This window comes from Chiloscyllium plagiosum, unplaced genomic scaffold (assembly GCF_037043375.1).
Source record: "Chiloscyllium plagiosum isolate Xiang-an unplaced genomic scaffold, Cpla_swu_hap1 HiC_scaffold_22, whole genome shotgun sequence".
Classification (NCBI taxonomy): domain Eukaryota; kingdom Metazoa; phylum Chordata; class Chondrichthyes; order Orectolobiformes; family Hemiscylliidae; genus Chiloscyllium; species Chiloscyllium plagiosum.
The window spans coordinates 62,928,181-62,943,598 of record NW_028270160.1 but is presented as its reverse complement, the minus strand read 5'-3'; the positions used below and the strand labels follow the sequence as shown (position 1 = coordinate 62,943,598).

General features: G+C 43.0%; 1 protein-coding gene across 2 annotated transcripts in view; it reads left to right on the top strand.

Moving 5' to 3' along the window:
- The first annotated feature begins 1,342 nt into the window (after positions 1–1,342).
- Positions 1,343–15,418, top strand: part of dnajc12 (DnaJ (Hsp40) homolog, subfamily C, member 12) — a 37,642-nt gene continuing 23,566 nt past the window's right edge. The window contains exons 1-2 of one of the 2 annotated variants that reach the window (XM_043712269.2): positions 1,343–1,768; positions 13,413–13,491. In XM_043712269.2, coding sequence (XP_043568204.1) covers positions 1,691–1,768; positions 13,413–13,491 — 157 coding nt within the window. In that variant the 5' untranslated portion in view covers positions 1,343–1,690. Of the gene's footprint in view, positions 1,769–13,173; positions 13,492–15,418 lie in introns of those variants that run through there. The other variant, XM_043712268.2, reaches the window with a different exon arrangement.

Genomic DNA, 15,418 nt, shown 5'->3' with positions numbered 1-15,418 from the left:
CTGTACATAGGGGTCAAAATGTCTATGTTCAAATCTCACCTGCCTGGGAGATTGTAACAAGTTTCAACATGCAGATTTTTTTTTAACTATCAGTTACTGATTACATTGCAGGTGCAACAAAAATAGATCTCACATATTTACTGGAATCCGATCATCATCCCTTGACCTTCAGTGGAATTATTGTTGCTGAATCCCTAGTATCAGCATCCTTGGGTTACCATTGACCAGAAGTTGAAATGGACCACTTTATGATCCCAATATGTCAAATTTCAGAAAGAAACCTGACTTGATAGATCATATTTAGTGACCTGTCACTAAGACATATTCACAAAATGCTGCCAATTTTCTCTAACCACAGAATTGAAGTGTCGTACACAAAATAAGAAATCAAAAAATAACCTAAGGTATCTAAATGTTGAAGCATTGTGTGGTCTCCTCTACATTGGGGAGACTGGACGCCTCCTAGCAGAGCACTTTAGGGAACATCTCCGGGACACTCACACCAATCAACCACACCGCCCTGTGGTCCAACATTTCAACTCCCCCCTTCCACTCAGCCAAGGACATGCAGGTCCTGGGCCTCCTCCACTGCCGCTCACTCACTCGCCACCTGACGCCCGGAGGAAGAACGCCTCATCTTCCACCTCAGAACACTTCAACCCCAGGGCATCAATGTGGACTTCACCAGTTTCCTCATTTCCCCCTCCCCCACCTCACCTCACCTCACCCTAGTTCCAACCTTCCAGCTCAGCACCGTCCCCATGACCTGTCCTACCTGCCTATCTTCCTTTCCACCTATCCACTCCACCCTCCTCTCTGACCTGTCACCTCCATCCCCACCCCCACACACCTATTGTACTCTTTGCTATCTTCTCCCACCCTCCTCTCTGACCTATCACCTCCATCCCCACCCCCATTCACCTATTGTACTCTATGCTACTTTCTCCCCACCCACACCCCTACCCCCACACCCACACCCACACCCCTCTTATTTATCTCTCCACTCTGCAGGCACCATGCCTCTATTCCTGATGAAGGGCTTTTGCCCGAAACGTCGATTTTCCTGCTCCTCGGATGTTGCCTGACCTGCTGTGCTTTTCCAGCACCACTCTAATCTAGACCATATGGACCACAGTCAACTGGTCTCTGACAAATGCTGGATGGAAATCACTGTTCTAGAATGACCTTCTGACCTGCAACCTGCTGGGATTTCCGCGCTACTGCCATTCTTGCCTCAATATCTATCAGCTCTAGTGTGCTCTTTAGACCAATTTCTTTGAACAAGCTTTTGGTTTGCACTTGATACCTGCTGCTACAGCTCAGCGTCACATTTTATCTGAACACTGTAAAGTGCGCAAGGACAAATTGTCCCTTTAAAAGCGCTATATCAATGCAATGTGGTATTGTTTTGGAATTCAATTCCTCGCCTTCTTGTCCATTTTGTGATAGTTTTAAGTGAGACGTGTGTTTGTCTAATCTTGCAGAGAGCAATAACCGAGACTGTCCACCTGTGGCTGTTCAAAACTATATGTCCCAGGAGGCTGGCCATGCCTCTCACTGTGTGCATGTGTGAGATTAGCAGCAAACACAGCCAGTGGGAGGTATATCCGCTGGGCAGGACTCTCCGCCGTGTATAAGGAGCTAGTCGAGCAGCCAGACACCGGAGCTGGGCTGAGGAACATCGTTCCAGATGGACGGCATACTGAACCGCAGCGCTCAGGATGCCGAGGATTATTACCAACTGCTGGGCTGTGACGAGCTGTCCACGGTGAGAGATCCCGTTCTTTCATTCATCTCAGTATTAAACTGACTCAGAGCAACGCTTTGGAATCAACACTAACCAGGTTGTAGTTTGGTGTGGGTCAACTTGTAACTTGGTGTTGATCGGTTTCTGGTTTGGTATTGGTCAGTTTTTAGTGTTGCGTTGACTAGTCTTTAGTTTGTTGTTGAGCAGATTGGTTTTACACCAATCTACATTTCTTTTCAATGTTCAGTGTATCTACCTGCTAAGTTTGTGGGTGACGTGCCATATTTAACATGTGTTTCTGAAGATAGTCTTCATTGTAGTCAGTGTTTGTGATTTGGATGAGACAGTGATAGTAAGTGTACCTGGCTGTATTTTGGAGGTTTGAAAGGGTGTTATCTTTTGAAAGGTGTCATGGCCAATATTTGTCCTTAAAGATGCCAGGAAATAATACTTCAGCTGCACCTTATCACATTGCTATCCACAGGAGCATGCTATACACAATTTGGTTGCCACATTTCTTACATTTGGAGGTACCTTCCTGTCTGAAAATGCCATGGGCTATCCCTGATTTGTTGAATGTGCAACAGCTATGCAACTCTATTATTTTTGTTTCTTTTGCTCAGTTTGGAGCTAGTGCTGACCTTGTTTTGCCTTCATGCTGCAATCTGTGCATATCATTGAGTGAATTACACAGCAGTGATGAAGACATTTTTTTGCAGGAAACACATAACTAGTGAATGCATTAATCATAGTGATGTGGTACACGTGAGAAATATTATAGACATCTAAGCAGTTGTAGATGGTAAGTCCTTTATATCTCCCCTGGGGTACATGTGTGCAAAATGGTTTCAATAAATTCAGGCCATGCAGAGGTCATTTGTTTTGCTAGGACTCCGTGTAGTTGTTGGGTTTGTGGTCCCTACATTTTATAGAAGTCATAGAATTCCTACAGTGCGGAGCAGGCCATTGGGCCCACCAAGTCCATACTGACCCTCTGAAGAGCATCACACTCAGACCCAACCCCCTACTCTGTCCCTGTAACCCTACATTTCTCAAGGTTAATCCACCTAATGTACACATCCCTGGACACTAAGGGCAATTTAATATGGCCAATCCACCTAACCTCCCATTTAGACAACAAGAGGAATCCAGAGTGCCTGGAGGAAGCCCACACAGACACAGGGAGAATGTAGGAGAAAGTGAGGACTGCAGATGCTGGAGATCAGAGCTGAAAAATATGTTGCTGGAAAAGCGCAGCAGGTCAGGCAGCATCCAAGGAGCAGGAAAATCAACGTTTCTGGCATAAGCCCTTCTTATTCCTGAAGAAGGGCTTATACTCGAAATGTCGATTCTCCTGCTCCTTGGATGCTGCCTGACCTGCTGCGCTTTTCCAGCAACACATTTTTCAGCACAGGGAGAATGTGCAAACTCCATGCAGATAGTCACCCGAGAGTGGAATTGAACCCGGGTCCCTGGTGATGTGACCATGCAGTGCTAACCAGTGAGCCAAGAAGACACTGATTCTCAATGCCATTGACTTCATCTGATATTGTTATAATTGGTGATTGATTTGCAGTTTTCAAATACAGGATTTTGATGCTTTTTAAAGTTCATGTGCATTCTGAAAGAATTTTATATGGTTGCAGTGTGATAGTACATGCATACCTCCAAGCTCAACCTTTAACAATAAGTCCTCATGTGACCCTTTATCCCTTCAATATTAAATAGAGCGACTCCTTCAATATTCCAAAGTCAGGAGTCAGTGAGATTCCTTGTGCAATTGTACAATACCATATTGAGTGAGATTTGTGGTTTGCATTATTTAAACCAAAGGACCAACAACATTTACATTTATATAGCACCTTTACTGTAATAGAATGTACCAAAGCACTTCTCATCAGCGTAGTCAGATAGAATCTGAGAGTAAACCAAAGAAGGAGGCAATTGGCTAGTTGACCGTACTTTGTGTTAAGTAGATTTTTTTAAGAGAATCTTAAAGAAGCAGAGGCAATCGAAAGGCAGAGAAATTTAAGGAGGGAATTCCAGTGTTTCGGGTCTCAGCAGCTAATAGCAGATCCACCAGTTATGGGGAACTGGGGGCATGTGCATATGGCTGCATATAAAGAAATGCAGAGATCTTGGAGAGGGCTGGTAGAGGTTACACAGATAAAAAGAAGTGAGGCTATGGAGGGGTTTAAGGATACAAAATTTAAAACTGGTCCACCAGTGACCAATAGTCAAAAAAACAGTGTATTTTTAATAATTTGTGGCTAGGCCAGCATTTATTACCCATCATTAAATGCCCTGGGGAAGGCAGTGCAGAACTGCTTCTGAACCACAGCTGTTCATCAGGTGCAGAGTTTTGTCATGAGATATGGGAACCAGTGGCTCGGTCAGCATTTATTGAGCATGCCTGGCAGGTAAAAATCAATCATGTTGCTTTCGGGCTGGGGTCACTGTAAGAATGGCAGATTTCCTTTCTTAAAGGGCATTAATGAACTTTGACTGAGAATTGACTAATGGAGCAGTAATTGTTAGGTTGGATTTGTCCTGCTCTGTGTGCATAGGACATACCAGGACAATTTTCCATGTGGTCAGGTAGATGGGGAGGTGATGGCCTAGTGGTATTAATCCAGAAACCCAGGTAATATTCTGGGAACTTGGGTTAAAATCCGGCCAAGGCAGATGATGGAATTTAAATTCAATAAAAATCTGGAATTAAAAAGCCAAACAATGACTGTGAATCCATTGTTGAGTGCTGGGGAGAATACCCATCTGGCTCACTAATGCCCTTCAGGGAAGGAAACTGCCATCCTGACCTAATCTGGCCTGCATGTGACTCCAGACTTGCAGCAATGTGGTTGACTCTTAACTGACCTCTGGCCAGTTAGGGATTGGCAATTAATTCTGGCCCAGCCAGCAATGAATTACAGAGTGAGCCTCCCTGGAGTGTCAGAGGCTGAGGGTTTATAAAATCATAGGGTAAATGGACAGGGTCTTTTTCCTGGGGTGGGGAGTCCAGAACTAGAGAGCATAGGTTTAGGGTGAGAGGGGAAAAATTTAAAAGGGACCTAAGAGACAACTTTTTCACACAGAGAGTGGTGCATGTATGGAATGAGCTGCCATAGGAAGTGGTGGAAGCTGGTACAATTAGAACATATAAAAGGCACCTGGAAGGTTATATGAATAGGAAGAGTTAAGAGGGATATGCGCTAAGTGCTGGCAAATGGAACTAGATTAGTTTAGGATATCTGGTCAGTTGGACTGAAGGGTCTGTTTCGGTGCTGCACATCTCTATGACTCTTTGACCCTCCTCCCATAAATGAATTTAAAAATGCCAGCGTTCGTTGTAGCTATAGTGGAACAGTTTTGCTGGGATGTGGCATGTTCTGGAGCAGAATTCTTCAATACTATTTCCAGAATGTTGTTGGGGCCCATTGCCTTTGCAGTTTCCAATGCCTCCAACTGTTTGCTGATATTACATGGAATGAATTGAATTGGCTGAAGACTGGCATCTCTGATGGTGGGGGTGTCACATGGAGGTAGAGATGGATGAAGCATCCACTCAGCAGTTCTGGCTGAAAATGGAGACAAATGTACAGCCTTTAGCACTGATGTGTTGAGCTCCCCCATCTATGAGGATAGGGTTATTTGTGGAGCTGGATGAGCATGACAACAGCTTTGATCTGATCCATTGGTTTTGAGATTGCTTAGCCCTGTCTAACATTTTGCTGCTTCTGCTGTTAATCCTGTGTTGAATAAGGATTATGACTGTATGACTGTATGTGTTATTTCTGCTTTTATTTCCCTTGGCAGTCAGTCACTGAACATATTCACAAGAACCTGCCAATGCACTTTGAACAAAAGAGCATAAACGTTTATGACACAAAAAAAGGAAAGATAACACAAACTGTTTTACATTATACAAGAACAATTTGAACACTCTTGTTATGAATATCAGAAATAAAGATTTAACCTTTTTATCCTCACCAACGAGATAGATACTCGTTGGTGAGGATAAACTTCAGTAAAAGGTTTCCACCTCAGACTTCCTCTTCAGTTGGCATGGCTAAAGTCAGTTTGAGGAGTTTCTTCTCACTGACCCTCAGAGCATAGTTTTCCATGTCCTGGGCTTTCAACAGTTTCCTGCCTCTGAGGTTTCCTTTTTCCCGAGTCCTAACTATTTTATGCCAGTATCATCTTTTTGCACTGACTGAACCTACATACAGTCCCTGACCTTCAGGATGATTCTGTTCCTTTTGAGATACTGGACCCTTTCATGAAGAAACAGCAGCGTTCTTTTCTACCTTCGTTCCTAATGCACTGAAGTGTTCACTGTAAGTTCAAATTCATGGCCATAAACATTAATTAAAGATGCCTATTCTGACAAGCTTCCAGATAAACTTGTACCATCACAAAGCTCTAAAAAGAGTCTTAAAACTTTGTCTTTTCCTTCCTAACACACATAGCTAAGATCTAGAAATCAAACTGAAAGCTATACATTATTTTTCAATTTTAATATCCAAGTTTATAAATAATAATGTTAATATATAATGAGCATTCACACCGTAGAATGTGAAGTGTGCTAAACCATGAGATTACAGAGTATAGTTAAATACAGTTCAGCTGCTGTAGTTGATAGTCCCACAGATGCTCAGTTTTGAGCTGCTGGATCCATTTTACTTTATATTACTGACTATTGTGCATCAGGGAAGTGTAAATTTACAGGGATGAAGTCATTTGAGTCTTTCTCTTGTGTTGGTTCTCTCGCTACCTGCCACAGGCCTAGTCTGGCTTCAAGACTTAGCCAGCCTTGTCAGAAGTGGTGTTACCAAGCCATTCATGCTGATGCCAATCAGAGTACCGCCTCAGAGTATATTTTTGCCCTTTTTTATCCTCCCCAGTGCTTCTCTATCATGCACAAGTGCTGGTTTATCAGTCCATGGAGAATATATCTGCAGGACGTCTGTTTGACCTAAAGCTATGTGGCTTCATGAGATTTCAGTTCATTTCTATTAGTAGCCCAGATCACCAGTCCTTTGACCGCCAAGTAGACTCCAGACTAAAGTCAGAGCATGGGGCTGAGTTTCTCTCTCCATTGATGTGGCCAGACCTGAGTTTCTCCAGTATTTTTTGTGTTTCTTTCAGATTTACAGCACCTGCAGGATTTTACTTTTATTTATTCAGGAGAAAAGTAACCTAAACACAGAATAGGCTTTAAAGATATTTAGATTGGTAAAGGATGGGAAACTGTGTTCCAAAAGGACCACAGTTGTTTATAATTTAATAATTTGGGATCAGGAATTGGAAGTTCAGTTTTGAAATTTTCAGGTGGCACTCTGTTGAAAGATTTTTACATTAGATTAGATTACATTAAATTACATATTAAGCCTGAAGAAGGGCTTATGCTCGAAATGACAATTCTCCTGCTCCTAGGATGCTGCCTGACCTGCTGTGCTTTTCCAGCAACACATTTTTCAGCTGAGGAAAACTGCAACACAATACAGGAGGCCATGAATAACTTATAGAATGAATATGCCAGTGGCAAATTAACTTTAGAATGGATAGGTTTGAGGTATTGCATTTTGGGAATTAGAATAAGGAGGACATGTACTGTTGGGATTTTAAAAAAAGTAAAATGGGGTGCAGGAGATAGGAGATCTAGAGGAGAAAGATTTAAAAAGGACATGAAGGGCAACCTCTTTACACAGGAAATGGTTAGTGTGTGAAATGAACTTCCAGAGGAAGTGATGGTTGTGGATACAGTTACAATGCAGAAAATGTGTTGCTGGAAAAGCGCAGCAGGTCAGGCAGCATCCAGGGAACAGGAGAATCGACGTTTCGGGCATAATCCCTTCTTCAGGAATGAAGAAGGGATTATGCCCGAAACGTCGATTCTCCTGTTCCCTGGATGCTGCCTGACCTGCTGCGCTTTTCCAGCAACACATTTTCAGCTCTGATCTCCAGCATCTGCAGTCCTCACTTTCTCCTCCATACAGTTACAATGTTCATATGACAGTTGGATAAATACCTGAATAAGAAATGTTTGAAAGAAGCAAATTACTGCAGGTGCTGGAATCTGTACTTAAAAACACCAAATGCTGGAGATCGCAGCAGGTCAGGTAGCATCCATGGAGAGAGAACAAGCTAACACTTCGAGTCTAGATAACTCTTCGTCAGAACTGAATGATTAGTAGGATATGAGCCAACGCAGCAGGTGGAACTATCTTGTTTGGGATTATGTTCGGCATGGACTGATTGGACTGAAGGGTCTGTTTCCATGTTGTGAAATGACTATGATTGTATGACTCTACAGGTAAACAAATCACTATAAGTAACACCACTGATTAATAAGGCCAGGAAAAGGAAATAAGGAACTGGACATTAGTTTTGGAGAGATAACATTGAAAGGCAGTGTTATCTCCAGCCTTGGTTAGATCACTCTTGGAGCACACTGCACAGTTCTAGCACCAAGTTATATGAAAGATAAAAAATATTGGAGAGGGTCAAAAACTGATTTGCAAGTGTAATATCAGTTGAAGAGATAGCTAAGGACTGACCTAGTATGTTGAGGTTATGAAGGAGTTTGATAAGGTAAATGAAATTGTGGAGAAGATCAAAACTAGGAAACATAAAAATAAGATTGCTACTAACAAATCCAAAATTTAATTGAAGAGCAAGATTTCCACCCAAAGGATGGTAAAAATGTGATAATCACTAAGCAAAGAATAGTTAAGAACAGGGAAAAGTTAAAGGAGAAGTTAGAAAAGTACATAAGGGAGAAAGGAATTGTAGATTGTGTGGGTGAGTGAGATGGTGAGGGTTGGGGATTTGCACATGTGTAGAACATATACAGCTCAGCTGAATGGCCTGTCCCTGTATTTTAGACTCTGTCATTCCATTGCAGATACAATTTCAGGAACATGATCACTTCTGTTTTTTTCGTAAGATTTCAGTACAGTAGTTTAAGCATGCAATGAAATGCAGTTCCATAGAATCCTTGCAGTGTGGAAGCAGACTATTTGGCCCATCAAGTCCACACTGACCTACTGAAGAGCATCCTACCCAGACCCCCACGCCCCCCCCCCCCCCCCCCCCCCCCCCACCAATACACTGTCCCAATAACCCCACATTTTCCATGGTTAATACACCCAACCTACACATCCCTGGACACTATGAGTAATTTAACATGGCCAATCCACCTATCTTGCACAGCTTTGGACTGTGGGAGGAAGCTGGAGGAAATCCGCACAGACACAGGGAGAATATGTAAACTCCACACAAACAGTCACCCGAGGGTGGAATTGAACCTGGAGGTCTGTAGTGCTGTCAGGCAGCAGTACTAACCACTGAGCCACCGTGTCACCCAAATTCAATGTACTTGGTGACTTTCTCACTAAACATAAGCGCACTATAACTAAAAGCAGGAGTGAAAAATTCAGCCCCTCGAGCCTGCCCCATTGTTTAATACGATCATGGCTGATCTCATCTCAGCCTTAACTTCACTTTCCTGCCTGCTGTCCATACTCTTCTGTTTATCTCCTCCTTAAATTTACTCAATATACTGGCATCCACCACATTCTCAGTTGGTGAATTCCACAGATTCATGAGCCTTTTGAGAGAAGTTATTTCTCCTCATCTCTGGTTTTAAACCTTTTATCCTAAAACTTTGACCTCTTGTTCTAGATTGTTCCACATGAGGTCACATCTTCTCAACATCTACCTTATCAATCCTCTTTAGCTTCTTTTATACTTCAGTTTGATTTCCTCTCATTATTCTCAACTCCAGACAGTATGGGTCTAAATTGCTGAATCTCACTTCATAAGACAAGTCCCTCATTTCTGGAATCGATCTAGTGAATCTCCTCTGAACTGCCTTAAATACAACTACATCCCTCCTCAGGTAAGCAGACTAAAACTGTACACAATAGTCCAAGTGTGGTCTCACTAATGCCCAGTGCAGTTACAGCAACATTTCCCTACTTTTATACAGTATTCTTTAAGCAATAAATACCAAAATTACTTTTGACTTCCTTATTACCTGCTGTACTTGTGTACTTATTTTCTGTGATTCATTGCGACTGACTTGCATATTCTGCCCATCTCTCTTCTGATCTTTTGGATTGAGGTTTTAATTGAGAATGTTGACTTTTGATACCCCACGTAAGCAGCCATTCTCCCTGGGCAGAGCCCAATGAAAGATGAAGCTATTGCAATTCGCAACCAATCCAACCTATCCTGTCTTAACCAGATAGGTACTGTACACACTTTCAAACAAGTAACAGGGCAGGGGCAGGAATGCTCTCTAACATTCTCAGGTACCCCATCCTGGGAGCTATAGCCAATTGTAGGGCACATTTGGTAATCAAACGTAGAACCTTTTGGACTATATGGCTCAGTTATGAATTGTGTTGTATCCATTTTACTTCTTCCAGCACTGTTAGATCCTGCCTAAACTCTGCTGTCTCCTCCACGATCACTCTGGAATGTGAAGATCCTCCCTGTTTCTTTTCTCTACCCAACTATCTTTGTAAGCCCTTGCCTCCTGCATGTTCCACCTTCACCTGGAAAGAAAGTATAGAGAACCCATGAGCCTTTCATTAAGTTTGAAATGGTCTGAGACTAGCCTTAGCCATGTTGCTGTCCTGGTTAACTCACTGGGCCAAGCTTCACCCATCATTGTCTCTGACTTAGCCTTGAACTAGCCTGTAGGTTCTCTCCTATCCTCTCAGATCCACATTCTGAGCTCATTTTGTCCATGAGATCTACCTTGTGTTTACTTGACCTGGTTCCCTCTAAATTACTGATCACCCACCATCCCTTCCTGGCCCCAAACTCGCTGATGTTGGAAATGGTTCCCTTTTGTCAGGTACAGAACTTTTCCTTTCTATTCACACAATTCCATTGTTGAACTCCTGGAGTCAGGGTTTTGCCCTGCCACATGTCTAGACCAGTTTTTCACAAGGTTACAATCACTTTCCTTGTGATTGTGACCATGACACAGTATCCTGTTACAATGTTCTTTACCTGTACACAGCTTTTGACATGGTTGATTACAACAATCCTCTCCACCATTCTCCATACCTCTGCTCCACTCCTATATATCCACATTTACCCCCTGATAGTTTCCCACAAGAATGTCTCTGTCTCTTTCCACCTCCATGCTATTCACCCAAATATTCCTCAGATTTATGTTGCAGTTGCTTCTGTTGCTCATCTCCCTGTTTTTTTTTTTCTGGCAAACTGATTCTAAATGGCGGCACAGTGGCTCAGTGGTTAGCACTGCAGCCTCACAGCGCCAGGGACCTCGGTTTGATCCCAGACATGGGCCACTGTCTGTATGGAGTTTGCACATTCTCCCCATGTCTGTGTGTGTTTTCTCTGGGTGCCCTGGCCTCCTCCCACAGTCCAAAGATGTGCAGATTCGGTGAATTAGCCATGCTGAATTGCCCATAATGTCCAGGGATGTGCAGGCTAAGTGGAAATGGGAAATAGGGTGGATCTGGGTGGGATGCCGTTTGGAGGCACAGTGTAGACTTGATGGGCTGAATGGCTAGCTTTCACACTGTAGTGATTCTATGAAAAGCACATCAGTCTCCACATTGATGCTGACTGGCATTCAGTTGGATTCCTCCAGAATGTTGTCAGATTGCCTATCAACTCCCAATCCCTAGTGAGTCAACATCTCCACCATTGAAACTTGGGGAAATCAGTCACCTTTAGCTCCCATCACAAGGCCTGGCTCCCTTGCCACTGACATCCTCAGAGTGAAGGAGACTGGAAGCAACCTCCACTCCCTAACTGACTCTGGGATGAGCCTGTAATGCAATGACCCCAGCTACCAAACATCCACTCACCTCACCACCTCTATGAAACCCTCCTCAATCCGTTGGTTGCCTCCAGATTGCTTACGATTCCAAACTCCCTGCACAATGTCCCATGTCATTCATGCCTCCCAAACTATTTGACAAAATCAAAGTTCAAGAAGGCAACTCACCACCACCTTCTCCAGGACAATTTGCAATGAGGCAAGATTTGCTGGCCTAGCCAGCATGTACTGTATATTGATTGATTGTTTTCTTGAATAAATTTGACCTTAGAGTACAATACTCTTTATCGACTCAAATGGAGAGATCTTCCCTGATGGTGTGAAAACATTGTCAGGTATTGAAAATGTCAAAATTCTGAAGAAGAGTCATATTGGACATAACACTGTTTCTCTCTCCACGGATACTGCTAGACCTGCAGAGTTTCTCCAGCTGTTCCCTGCTTGAGCAATATCTCCCAGGACAGTGCAAGATCGCAAGCAGAGTGTGACATTACAGACCTGGGACAGATTGACAAGGACAAGTTGAGGAAGGACAGTAATCTGAAGGTCTAGGGGGTGCAGACTACAGACTGTGGCTACATGTCAGGTGCTCAATATAAGGGCATTTTTGTTACATTCGGGAGCCTGAGCAATTATAACAGTTTAAACTGGCATTATGTTGTAGAACAGAGAGACCTAGGGGTTCAAGTACATAATTCTTTGAAGTTTGCGTCACATATAGAGGATGGTTAAGAAGGAATTTAGCACACTTGCCTTCATTGATCTGCATATTGGAGTTGGGATGTCACGTTGACGTTGTACAGAATATTAGTGAAGCCTCTTCTGGAGTACTGTGTAGTTCTGATTACTCTATTATCAAGAGGATGTTATTAAGTTGGAGGGGTTTCAGAAAAGATTTACCCAGAATGTTGCTGGAAATTGAATTATAAAAATAGACTGGATAGGCTGGGACTTTCTTCAATGGAGCGTAGGAGGTTGAGGGGCTACCTTATAGAGGATTATAAAATCATGAGGGGTATACATAAGGTGAATGGCAGGTGTCTTTTCCCTAGGGTGGGAGATTTCAGAACTAGGGGCCATATTTTTAAGGTGAGATGAGAAAGAGTTAAGAGTTTTTACGGAGAGAGTGGTTCGTGTGTGGGATGACCTTCCAGAGGATGTGGTGGACGCGGGTTCAGTTACAACATTTAAAATACATTTGGATAAATACATCAATAGGAAATGTTTGGAGGGATATGGGCCAGGAGCAGACAGGTGGGACTAGTTTAGTTTGGGATTCTGGTCGGCATGGACTGGTCGGACCAAAAAGTATGTTTCTGTGCTGTTCGACTCTGAGTTGCACAAGAAATGGAAGTTTCCAGGCTGTGTGTGTGTGCGTGTGTGAGTGTGGTTGTCACCTGAGTTTGAATAACACAACTCTAATCTCACAGAAAATACACATTGTATTTGGAAAATCCACTCAAACTCAAATATTTAAAGATCATTCCTCTTCTACGTCATCTTACTGAATCATTACATTTAGCTCACAGGTCAGAGTTACGAACTGAAAAATTATAAACCTCAATTGTGTTTAATGAGCAGTTCGCAGTAATGACTGCTGTGCATGTAGAAAGCCTAAGGCCAGTTGTTACCATGGTGAACGTATTACATCAAAGCAAGCTACCAATTTCCTGAACGCAAAATAAACCGACCCAACGGAAGCAATGAATGCACAAAAGGAGTGGCTGATTCATTGCACCAGATAGGATGAATAATTGCTTTTCAGGTGGTATTGGTGATGTAAGGTTTATCTCTTGTGTTGCACATTGTTTACTGATTGAACTTTTATTTTGCCAGACAGAGCAGATCGTTGCAGAGTTTAAAGCAAAGGCGCTGACATGCCATCCTGACAAGCATCCACACAACCCGAAAGCAGGCAAGTGTGTGTTCTGAGAAACTGCGTGCTGTGCATTGGCAATGCTGCACTGAAATTAGCGATTCACCGACTGATATCTAACAAGGCCTCATCTGCCCTTGAGCCTGAATCTTGATAACGTCTGGAAGAGCGAGCATGGGGAAAGGGTGACTGAGTAAAAGCGGGGAAGGAAACTGAGGAGAAGGGGGAGAGGGAATTTAACAAATGTATAGAGGGAGACTGACGAATAGTTAGATGAGAAAAGGAATATTTTCAGCGTGACCAGGAGAAGCAGCATCCATTCAGTGAGACTGAGTCTCCCCCCTCTCTATTGTTGGTTTCCTCTACTGCCCTCACCAGCCCATATCTCCACCGTTCATTTCTCCACGTTGCCATCATTGGTTACTCCCGCACTTGGGTTACATCTCTTCCACACCCTCAGTTTATGCATTTCTTCTAGATACATTCCTGATCCTTGCCACTTGAACCAAACCTTTGAACAAAATAAAAAGCCAGGATGTAACCATGCCAATACAGCAAAATTACCTCTTATGACGCACATACAGTAGATATCATGTGTTCATATATAATGTAACAAGACATCATGTGTTCGGACATTATGTGGTCATGATCAAATCTCCAGGAATGCCTCCAGCCTGAGTTGGCAGACCCAGCAGCGTTATGACTTTATTTATGTTCATGATGAAGGATTGAATTCACAGTTTGATTCAGTGGTGAGAGGTTTGCTTTCAAATCTCATCCTCCCGTCTGACCTAAATGATTATCTTTCATTTGGACGCTCAGTAGTTGTATTCAGGACAGAGGACAATAGATTTCTAGATATTGAAGATATTAAGGAGCAGAGGGATAGTGAGGGAAAAGTCTTTGAGGTGGAAGATCAGCCATGATCTAGAATGGTGTAAAAACAATGACTGCAGATGCTGGAAACCAGATTCTGGATCAGTGGTGCTGGAAGAGCACAGCAATTCAGGCAGCATCCGAGGACAGGCAAAATCGACGTTTCGGGCAAAAGCCCTTCATCAGGAATAAAGGATGGCTGAGCAGCCTCAAAGGGCTGAATGCTCCTATTTTCTCTCTTACCCTTTTCTGTCCATGAAGCATTTTAACTAGGTCAATAGGTAATGTAATTTGCATTTCTGATTGACCGTTCATGCTCTCATGTTTTCAATGTGCAGATCAATGTGGGAGAGTGGAAAAGTTTAAGGGAGATATGCGTGGAAAGTTCTTTATGCAGAGGGTGGTGAGTGGCTGGAATGCATTGCCAGCGGAGATAGTAGAAGTGGGCATGATAGTGTCATTTAAGGTGTATCTGGACAGGTACATGAATGGGCAGGGAACAGAGGGATACATATCCTTGGATAATAGGTGACAGGTTTAGATAGAGAATCTGGATTGGTGCATGCTTGGAGGGCCAAAGGACCTGTTCCTGTGCTATAATTTTCTTTGTTCTTTATTAATATTGTCACCTGTTTCTAATATTATTGACTTTCACTTAATGCCTCCTTTGATGCTTGGTTACTCAGTTGGTAGGATGGCTGGTTTGTAGTGCAGGGTGTTTCCAACAGTGTGGGTGCAATTCTTGCACTGGCTGAGGTCACCATAAAGGACTGTCCTTCTCAATGTATCCGCTTGCTTGAGGTGTAGTGAATCCCAGGTTTATTCAGCACCAGTTGTCTGTCTCTGTAATGAGAGAGCTGTCCTCTGGTCCAGTAGGACCATGGTGACTTTACCTTTATCTTACATAAGATGAATCTTCACCAGTGCTCACTGTGCAATGCGGTGGATTTATTGGCACCATCCTCTTTCCTGGTAGGGCCTATTTGACGTGGTGTGATAGATTGAACCCACCAGGTGATTTAATGAGAAGAGGTCTCTTGTTCTTTAACACGATGCAATTTATTGTATGATAGTAACAATGTACAAGTTG